The 11180-nt window shown below is 39.7% G+C and overlaps 3 protein-coding genes across 3 annotated transcripts; 2 read left to right on the forward strand and 1 right to left on the reverse strand.

Moving 5' to 3' along the window:
- The first annotated feature begins 348 nt into the window (after positions 1–348).
- LOC116182692 (tubulin alpha-1 chain-like) lies at positions 349–1962 on the forward strand. Its single transcript, XM_031503234.1, has 2 exons — positions 349–490; positions 547–1962. Exons 1-2 carry the CDS (start codon positions 488–490, stop codon positions 1894–1896), a joined length of 1353 nt encoding a protein of 450 aa, XP_031359094.1. The 5' UTR covers positions 349–487; the 3' UTR covers positions 1897–1962.
- A 1499-nt stretch (positions 1963–3461) lies between these two features.
- On the forward strand, positions 3462–5021 carry LOC116182694 (tubulin alpha-1 chain-like). Its single transcript, XM_031503235.1, has 2 exons — positions 3462–3520; positions 3575–5021. Exons 1-2 carry the CDS (start codon positions 3518–3520, stop codon positions 4916–4918), a joined length of 1347 nt encoding a protein of 448 aa, XP_031359095.1. The 5' UTR covers positions 3462–3517; the 3' UTR covers positions 4919–5021.
- A 5092-nt stretch (positions 5022–10113) lies between these two features.
- LOC116182695 lies at positions 10114–10716 on the reverse strand. The gene has a single exon (XM_031503236.1). The coding sequence runs from the start codon at positions 10714–10716 to the stop codon at positions 10114–10116; it is 603 nt and encodes a 200-aa protein (XP_031359096.1).
- Positions 10717–11180: the final 464 nt, after the last annotated feature.

The following is an 11180-nucleotide window of genomic DNA, read 5'->3' on the forward strand; positions in this document are numbered from 1 at the left end:
AATGGAATCAGTGAGGTTGAAAAGATCTTAGGCAACCACCAATTAAATAACCGCCCATCTATCAACACCATTCATTTCCCCAAAACGTGAGGTTACCATCGACACACGAGCACCGTACTGGTACCATGCCAAGCGAATGCTAGCGAAGGTTATTTGAGTTTGGGAACACACACTGATGGCTGTTTCTGCCTTAGCTACTGAAGATCAAAATCGGATTGAAAAAATCATACATCACAGTGTACGAATTTGCAACTTGGATGACGTACGCATCATCAGTTCAAGAACCCCGTGGACAATGAGGTTATAAGGAAAGGACCTCGTTAAGGCCGAAAAAATTTGCAACTTGCTAGATCGCATTCAAAATTCGGCACGTTCTAGTAGGTTAAGGAAAAAATTGAAAAAAAATCGCCATAGTTACTTGCATAAATATTTGCAATATACTCACAATTTACATTTCGCTATAATTTTACATTTTCTGCTAAACAAGATGGTAAGAAAAAGGTTAAATGAGAAATTTCCACTTCATTTACAATCAAATTATTGTAGCGTGAAGTGATTTCCGTCCATGTCGGTCAAGGTGGAGTCCAGATTGGGAACGCATGCTGGGAGCTGTATTGCTTGGAGCATGGAATTCAACCTGACGGCCAGATGCCATCCGATAAGACTGTTGGAGGAGGTGACGACAGCTTCAATACGTTTTTCAGTGAGACGGGAGCGGGTAAGCATGTGCCTCGAGCAGTAATGGTCGATTTGGAGCCGACGGTCGTTGATGAAGTGCGAACCGGTACGTACCGACAACTGTTTCATCCTGAGCAACTGATTACCGGAAAAGAAGACGCGGCAAATAACTACGCGCGTGGACACTACACAGTCGGCAAAGAAATCGTGGATCTAGTGCTGGATCGATTAAGAAAGTTAGCAGATCAGTGCACGGGAATGCAAGGATTTCTAATTTTTCACTCCTTCGGTGGAGGAACGGGTTCCGGTTTCACGTCGCTGCTCATGGAACGCTTGTCGGTCGATTACGGGAAAAAATCCAAGCTGGAATTTGCCATTTATCCCTCGCCGCAAATCTCCACAGCTGTCGTCGAGCCTTATAACGCCATACTCACCACTCACACAACGCTGGAACACTCAGACTGCGCATTCATGGTGGATAACGAAGCAATTTACGATGTCTGTCGAAGAAATTTGGACATCGAACGTCCCACGTACACCAACCTAAATAGATTGTTGGGCCAAATTGTCAGCTCGATTACCGCTTCCTTGCGTTTCGACGGCGCTTTAAATGTCGACTTGACAGAATTTCAAACAAATCTTGTACCTTACCCCAGAATTCACTTTCCACTCGCTACCTATGCTCCCGTAATTTCGGCGGAAAAGGCGTACCACGAACAGCTAACCGTCGCCGAACTTACCAACGCGTGCTTCGAACCCGCGAATCAAATGGTAAAATGCGACCCAAGGCACGGCAAGTACATGGCGTGCTGCGTACTGTATCGAGGCGACGTCGTTCCCAAGGATGTCAATGCCGCAATCGGTACGATTAAAACCAAGCGAACAATTCAGTTTGTCGACTGGTGTCCGACCGGTTTCAAAGTGGGAATTAATTATCAACCTCCGACGGTTGTGCCGGGAGGCGACTTGGCAAAGGTACAGAGGGCAATATGCATGATGTCCAATACTACGGCAATTGCGGAAGCTTGGGCGAGACTCGATCATAAGTTTGATTTGATGTATGCCAAAAGAGCCTTCGTCCATTGGTACGTCGGTGAAGGTATGGAGGAGGGCGAATTTTCAGAAGCTCGAGAGGACACTGCGGCTTTAGAGAAGGATTACGAAGAAGTTGGTATGGATTCTGGGGAGGGAGAAGGAGAGGGCGGAGAAGATTTCTAATTTTACATTTGTTATTATTATTAGGTCAATATTGTTTATGAATACAAGTATCTCTAAACATGAACATGTAGGTTTTTTAAATAGATTATTATAATTGTTTCCAGTAAGATATTCTTAGTATTTCAAAGACACATGTTAACAGTACGATTATGTCGCCGAGGAAGGAACTCATTCCTACGACTAATTCACTTGTCCAAAGATCTAGCTGCACTTTAGCAGTCTACCCACTTAGCAAATTTGGCCCTTTTACAGTTCATTTCGCATCTAGCTCCTATTGGTTCGTAGAGGGATTGTTTATTTCAGATTATTTTGGTTCTTGTGATTGTTTCTCCAGTCGAAATAGCTGTTAATTTTCAAATTCAGAATATACGAGTACATAGTCCAGTTAAATTATACATGAGAGGAGTGGTATCTGAAAGGCACATGGGGGAAGCTGGAAACGATTCTAAAATCTTAACATAGTCTTGAAAACGAATAATCTGATTTTGTAACGCTCGGGTTGAGCTTAACTTTTGGTGTCCAAAAAAACTTCGAAATTCGGGTGAATGACGACAAGTTTTATTCGTTTAAATATACCCCTTGACGGTCGTCTGTAGCATCCAAGGTACTGGTCCTATTAACATATTCTTGTACTCACAGTTGTAGAGAATTTAATGGCGAATTCAAAAAACCCCTAAATTTTAAGATTCGACAAAGTTGTACCATACTGCCATATGGCAAATTCTAAAAACAGTTTTGGAATATCCTAATAAATGTTAAAACTTTCTTTCTCATCGTGCTCAACCCCATCATCTTCCATCTCCTACATCAATTCGTTGGGGAGATCCTCCTTTTCTTCCCCCAATGTATAAGAGGAGGTGAATGCTTCTTCCTTAACAGGACCGTTGGAGTACGCTTTTCGACAGGTGCACCGCCCCCTGCACCCCATCCTACAATTGCAAAAGATGAAGTGAAGTACCTCGGTGGGGGCAGGTTCCTTTGAGGTGGTTATTGGGTCAAACCAGTCCTCGTTTTCTGCTCCTAATCAAGGGAGTCTTTTTCCCTTTCACGGAACATCTTGTATCGCAACTAATCAAGAGTCCCTGCCAGCGTATATTCTAACCAAGAACTTTCCCCCCGCACTGACCACCTCATTTTGGGATGCATCAAGGTTTTGAAAGCCTTGGACATCCCGCAACTGTCGATTGCTCTCCAGGGCTTTAACTAACTTCCTGTCGAAAAAGTGCCGATGTTTCAGTAGCGCTGGAGAGAACAAAGTGTTGGATGAGGGGCCCTTCCCTGGTTTCAGCAGGTAGATGTTGTTGCACGAGGAAGGTGCCAGTGCAATAAAAAGGATAAAGAGGCTGGGCTAATTTTGGATATTGTCACATTTTCAGACCGCTATTTTGTGTTCCTAGAATGCAATTTTGTGTGCCAGTTCAAGAAGCCACTACGATAGCTCTAGTGATGAAACAGAAGACTTAGTTGAGTCATAAGACTACAAAGGAATCCTGAAGTTTGGCTGACTAAGGACGAAATTTAATTCATAAACGCATTACCTGAAAAAATAAAACAAATTGGTGCTTGGAAACGACCAAATAAACATTTCATTCGATAAAAAGTTGTACTCGAGACAAGAAGCATGGTAAGTTTAATCAGTTTTTACTCTTCGAATTTTACATACAATTCTATTTTTCAGCGTGAAGTCATTTCGATTCACTTAGGACAAGCCGGTGTGCAAATAGGAAATGCGTGTTGGGAGTTGTACTGCCTGGAGCACGGCATTCAACCTGATGGGCAGATGCCTTCCGATAAAACCGTGGGTGGAGGTGACGATAGCTTTAATACCTTCTTTAATGAAACGGGAGCTGGAAAACATGTCCCCAGAGCGGTGATGTGCGATTTGGAACCGACGGTAGTTGACGAGGTACGCACTGGAACCTACAGGCAGCTATTTCACCCCGAGCAACTGATCACGGGAAAGGAAGATGCTGCGAATAACTACGCCCGTGGGCACTATACCGTCGGAAAAGAAATCATCGACTTGGTTCTGGATCGAGTGCGTAAATTGGCCGATCAGTGCACGGGAATGCAAGGTTTTCTCATCTTCCACTCGTTTGGAGGCGGAACAGGGTCAGGATTCACTTCGCTGCTCATGGAACGATTGTCGGTCGACTATGGGAAGAAATCCAAGCTGGAGTTCGCCGTGTATCCCGCACCCCAAATATCGACAGCGGTAGTCGAACCTTACAACTCAATTTTAACAACCCACACGACTCTGGAACATTCGGACTGTGCATTTATGGTGGACAATGAAGCGATCTACGACGTCTGTCGCAGAAACTTGGACATCGAGCGACCCACATACACCAATTTGAATCGGTTACTGGGACAAATCGTGAGTTCGATCACTGCTTCGCTTCGCTTTGACGGTGCTTTAAACGTCGATTTGACCGAATTTCAAACAAACCTGGTCCCGTACGCTCGCATTCATTTCCCTTTGGCCACTTACGCACCTGTTATCTCCGCCGAGAAAGCTTACCACGAACAACTTACGGTAGCCGATCTTACGAACGCATGTTTTGAACCCGCGAATCAAATGGTCAAATGTGATCCGCGCCACGGAAAGTATATGGCTTGCTGTCTGCTATTTAGAGGTGATGTCGTTCCCAAAGATGTTAACGCCGCAATCGGTACTATCAAGACGAAGAGGACTATTCAATTTGTAGATTGGTGTCCTACCGGATTTAAGGTGGGAATCAACTATCAACCGCCGACAGTGGTACCCGGAGGGGATTTGGCAAAAGTGCAGCGTGCTGTGTGTATGCTGTCAAACACGACAGCGATCGCAGAAGCTTGGGCGCGTTTGGATCACAAGTTCGATCTCATGTACGCCAAACGAGCCTTTGTCCATTGGTACGTTGGAGAGGGAATGGAAGAAGGCGAATTTTCTGAGGCACGAGAGGACACTGCTGCATTGGAAAAAGACTATGAAGAAGTTGGCATGGATTCCGGTGTGGGAGAAGAAGGAGAAGATTATTAAAGTTGCTAATCGGTTGAATAATTTAAGTTTGTTTCTAAGCGTGCATTCGCAATAGATGTGTTTAGTTCCTGCATTAAGTTAAATAAATAATGATTATCACAAATTTGTAAGAATGGCAATAATTTGCATAATCCGTATGCGATTCTAAATTTATACAGCAACTGGTTGCAATGTGTATGTGGGTGGAATTAAAATGTAGGCGATATCTTCTACAGCGATCACGCATGTTGCCGTTTCTAGACTAGCACAACGTTTTCTGTAACACCTTCATTAACAAATCTATATCGTTTGTTACGTGCATCTCTGAGAGCTAAATTGTAGGAAAGCTGGTAGACGTGTTTAGGTAGGTATTTGAGGCACGCTTGTCCAATTCTTCTCCAATAATACTCAAACACAGAATTGTAGACCTGGTTGAGAAGTAGCGAGGCTAAATCAACTCTTATGTTTTTAAAGATGCGAATTTTGAAAAAATGTTCATTGAGGCATTTTCCAAATTTTTACATCTTTGAATTAACATATAAAGAGCGAAAAAATGAATAAGATCAATTAGCGGGGTCCTCCAAAGTTTGAAAAAATGTATACCGACTGGCCGCCATAAATATATACATGAAGACCTTGACAAGATATATTACATTTACAGATGCAGGTCGGCGATAGAAATACTTTGCTACTAGTAGTAGGTATAATTTAGTTCCACCCAATCGAATTAATCCGCTTTGCTGTTTTTCCAACAGAACTGGTCAATAAATTTAAAAAACAAGTACAAATTGTGCACAGCCCTTGTGCAGGTAAGCGCATTTTTTTTAAACACCCCTACGAAATTTCTTCCATAAATAAGAAAGATGGCACTGCGCATGCGCAAAACCAAATTTCGAAACTGGTGTTAAATTTTCTTTTATTCCAAGTGGCTATGTACCAGACTTCATTTAAATCCCTCCATAAATAAGAAAGTTGGCACTGCGCATGCGCAAAACCAAATTTAGAAAATGACGCTACATTTGCTTTTATTACAAGTGGCTATGTTCAAATTTTATTTAAATGCCCAATGGTTATATTTCTTCCAAACGTCCCAATCGCCCTTTGAAGGTACTTTCCTTTGACAATTCACTCTTAAGATATAAGGAATTATAACCGATCACGACAAGGGATCGAGGAAGAAGACTATGGTTAGTATAAATTAATTCCTTTCGTTGAGACCTTTCATAAGAGTACCATGAAGGATAAAACTAGTTCCACCCCCCCCCCCCCCCCCCCGTACTTTGATAAAGAGGAGAAAAACCCTCTCCCCTCAGGCCCTGTCGCTCACTGATCTCAGAAAAGAGTCGCACGGGAAAGTTATAGTTTGTACAAACCAATTTATTTCGATGAGACCTTTCATTAGAATACCATGACCTATGAAGGATAGAACATGTGCCCCCCCCCCCATTTTCAAAAGTTTAATTTGGCACCACTAAAGGCATGCGTATGCAAAATCTGAGACCAATTGGTTGTCGTATGTAAAAGTTATGCACGTTGTACTTTCAAAAACAACATATCAGGAAATAATTCGTGGGGGGGCCCCCCCTTTTAGACAGCGAAATTTCATGGCCGTCTGGCACACCTTCAAGGTATAGGCTACTTACTGCAAAAAATTCCAGGACTCTAGGACCATTCCCCTAGAAGAAGTTCAAAACGGTAGAAGTGGGTCCGGGCGGGCGGACCAACCGCAAACAATAGCACATTTTTTTTCATTCTTAAAAAATGCACTAAAAATTGGTTCCTTTGTCTACAAAAAAATTTACACATACCATAAGAACATTTCAGAGAAATAAACAAGTCGAAACGTCGATTTGTAGAAAAACGTTTTCAATCTGCCATTTTTTGAAAAAAAAAATATATATGGGTTAAAACACTTAGAAGATGTATGCCACCTCAGACATTCGTACGTAATAATGGCCTAACTTGAAAGTCTTGAGGTGGCAATTGCTGCTGGAGTTGGATCTTAAACGGATGGAACTTACTTTTGAAGAGTACGCACACTAATTTCAGGGTTGTCAACAGCTGCCCCAAGAAGAGAGGGGGGTGGAGTTCGAAAAAATCACGAAATATTACAAGAGGGTGTTGAGAGATAATTAGGTGTATTTATTTTTCGCGCAAACCTGCAACATGTCTTGACATTTTTATCGCGGACCTTAATTTTCCAAAATTAAATTAGATCATACGTACTTACCTGTATTTAAAGATAATATTCTGGAAATGTTTAAATTACTACTAAAAAAAGTTCAGGTGATTTTGGATAGAGGAGAGGGGTGGGGGTTAGTTTGCACGTGATTAATGGACCACCCACAAATAAAAATGGATATGTATGAAGTGGCGGATTTAAATTTTTTGCGCCCCTAGGCACACCGAAACATATGCGCCCCAAAATAATCTTTAAATTGCAATAAATTTTAAAATAAAAATCAATTTATAACATGAAATTTTGAAAGCTAATATGAAAAGAAACTATCTACTAATTCCAATTTATTTCATAATTTTAATTAAACATTTTTGTCATTAGTAACTTGTTAGGGGACTTCTTTTAAAACTTAAAATGATACCTAAAAAAATATATATATAGTGCAAAAAAATACGATTACGCCAAAACTTTGGGAAATGGTTTGAGATGTATGTCCGCAAAGGTTTTTATATAAATAAATCGGTATTAAGTTCGAGGTGACCGAACGTATTGCCCCCCCCCCCCCCCAGAAAACATTCACTCATAGACGGTAGGTAGTTCACCGAGCATTATTCTTCAAGAAAACGAGATTTCCCAAAGGCGTTACGAAGTTCGTCGGGTCTGCTAGTTGATAAAATTCACATAATATAGTTATTTATAGTAGAAGCGGGTTATTTTAGAAATTACCTGGTTAAACTACGAGGCTTGTTGATATACAAAGAAATTCGTAATTCAATATTTAGAAAACCTATATGAAATCTAGCATGTCGTGTGCTATGTCACACCCAAAAGACTTATATGAACCTGTTTCGTTTTTAAAATTAACTTGATAAAAAGTCTTCTGAAGGACGCCTAACTTTATGCAACCAAAATAACAAAAATAGCAAGCTTAGGTTATCCCGTTGTTTCCATGAGAATAATATTGTATTCTGTTCTGAACTTTATTTTATTTCGTGCTTCGCTTCCCATTTGAAATAATAATGACAGATGTTATTAGAATATACCTCGGAACATACAATAAAGCGTTATAGAGCGTCTTTGCCTACTCATTCAAATTCTATTAAAATGTCAATTTAACATCTGCTATACCTAAACTAAAAATATTGGCACAATAACTCCAATTAAATTATTTAAATTTATCCCATTACTAGCACGGATCTATGCCGGTAGATTGAACAACGTTGACGGCAAACGAGTTCAACCTGAAAAAGGTCGCTAAACTCCCCGAAATATCTCCCGCAGTGATTTATTAACATAATCTATTTGTGCATTAAGCTTAATAGACGAGAATACAATCGTTTGCCGTTTATTCATTTATTAATTGTTAGTATGAGAATTATGTTCTAGTGTTATAATGAATTAATAAATCTAATAATACCTTCAATCGATAGGCTCATAATCTTCAACACCTACTCTTACCTGAAACAAGAAATATGCATTAGTAAAAGTACAAAATATATCACAAGGCGCATCCTTCCATCGATATACCGAACATTTTGGAACTTATAAAATCCCTAGTTAAACAATTTGAATAAAACATAATACAATGTCGTTTGGTCCTGTATACTTTGTATGAACTTAAATTCGGCCATCTCCATATTATTAAAATTGGATATTCCCGAGGATATTCCCTATTCCCTTTCTTGCATCTAATCCCTATTTGCCACTGCATAAACTAATCAGTACTTAACGCTTATGTCGATCTAAACATCTATGACAAACATGTTCGGTTAATTTTAATCTCTGCTTAAATTTGACAGTACACATTTTTCGTCTCCCTCTAGAAATTCATTGCCAACTCACAGGTTGAACGCAAAAATTGCTACTAATATTCAACGTAATCCTAAAAAATCTGCAATAAAAATACTGCTTTAGGCATGAATGGTGTCATCCCGCCTTCATTTTTTATTTCTAATCCACAAAGTACATTAAAAATAAAAAGACCCGTGTGTCCTCAATTTTTACTTGCGAGTAAAATAAACCCAAAATAAATTATTGAAAAGCTGTGTTTTTAGTCCGAATTTGAAACGCTTCAGACTAAATACGTCACAAACCTACAACCAATCACGTAGAAGTGAGCTGGCAACCTTACGCGAGGGTCTGACGTTTGTCACATTTGACGTTTTGAGAGGGATGTTTAACTGCATCTAGCACGAAAGTGACAAGTGCCTGTGACAGATGACGCAAGTTATAAATGCCATTCTCCTGCAATATTGCCAAGTCGTTATGTCATCTGAATGGTTCTAGGAGCTGATTGGTCGGGCTTATTACGTCACAGAGCCCGCCACAATCATATCGTTTTGAATAAACCTTTAAAACCGCACATGTTCATTATTTTTTTTGCTAATCAGCCTCTATTTTTAAATAAACTTTTACTGTCCAAAAAAAAATTTTATGGTTTCAGGTACACGCTTATTAAATTAGAACTGCGGAATTCAACTATACTGTAAACCCCCATTGAAGTACCTACAAGCGACCACATTGGTGAAGTTAATTTTTAATTAATTGACATGAACTGAAATTATAAGGAAAATGAGCAAATTGTTGAATATAGTTTGGAAAAATCCATTTATGTCTAATGGCACAGACATCCTGGATCTATAAGTAACTGAACATCAGTACCTATAGTGTATTCAGAAAATAATGTTACTTTTCTCATTAACGCTGGGGGTGTTCCCAATAGTATTGCGATAAATGGTATTATTGGATTTGCATCTTAAATGTTTGGGAAAAACCGGATTTTTAAGGACGAAAGTCGTTCAAAACAATCCTTAAGGCTTGTTTAAATGAATAGAACAATAAGCACCAATCACCCACCAGTCAGCAGTTTTCAACAGAATATAAATATTACACCAGTTACGATACGAAATCATGCTTGTATTTTAGCAGTTCACATTAAAAATTACAACATTTGTTACAAATAAACATGAAAATATGTACATTATTTACTTAATTGCTACCTATTATAATAATCGACATGAATTAAGTTCATATGAATTCACGCGTCGTTGTCACTTTCACTTAAATAATCGCTTTCTTCATCACTTCCTGTATTTACAGTAAAAACCAAAGCCCTTACATCGTCTATAATTTTTTCACGATTGAAGGTATCCTTGATTATTTCTTCTGTATGGGTTACGCAGCGATTCCACACGTCTGGAGTTACTTTAGCTAACGCGTCGTTCCAGGTTTTAAGAACATCTTCTGGTCTTCCCGGCGTACCAACAATATGGTCATCGTAAAACTTCTTCGAAATTCCCCATACCAGTTCAATGGGATTGAAATGGCAATGGTAAGGCGGCAAACGCAGAACCTCGTGGCCATATTGTAATGTCATTTCATCGACAACATATTTAGTTATGGTTGCTTGACTGTGATTTTTTACAATTTCTAACAATTTGGCCTTAAACATCGCAGTACCAAATGGTCTATTCTTCATTTTCAACCAATTCGAAATTTCCTCTTTGGTTGAAGAAGCTGTTGGAATCTTTTCACTTTTCCGCGTGTGATAAGATGCATTGTCTAAAACAATAATTGAGGGCTGAGCAAGTTTCTTTAGGAAAGATTCTTCAAACCGTTTTTCAACTAGTTCGGCGTTCATATTGTCGTGGTAATCGAACGATTTGTTGGTACTCGAAAATATTAAGCTGCTGCCGTCTGTAAACCCATTTCTGCCACCAGCATGAATAATTATGTATCGTTTACCATCTGAAGCCTTATGAGTTGTTGCAAACTTTTAGCGCGGTCATCTTGCCAAGTACGCTTTGTTGCGCCTCTGCTAAACACCCAGGTTTCTTCTAAAAAAACGAAATCATGCGGAACTTCGGATTCGAGATTTCTGATGTATTTTCGCAAAAACACATTCCGCATGGAAACCACATGACTTTGTTCACACGAACCCCGTCTGCTATTGGTCATCTTAAATTTAAAGCCCATTTCTTTCAGTGCATAGAACAAGCTTGTTCTGCCCAAATCACACAAGTCTTTCAATTTTATCACCGCCAACAAAGTATCTAGAGTTACGTGCTCTTTATTTGCGTACATATCATAAATCAGATATCGGAT

The sequence above is a fragment of the Photinus pyralis genome, unplaced genomic scaffold (assembly GCF_008802855.1).
Source record: "Photinus pyralis isolate 1611_PpyrPB1 unplaced genomic scaffold, Ppyr1.3 Ppyr1.4_unclustered_Scaffold693, whole genome shotgun sequence".
In the NCBI taxonomy this organism is placed as follows: Eukaryota; Metazoa; Arthropoda; class Insecta; order Coleoptera; family Lampyridae; genus Photinus; species Photinus pyralis.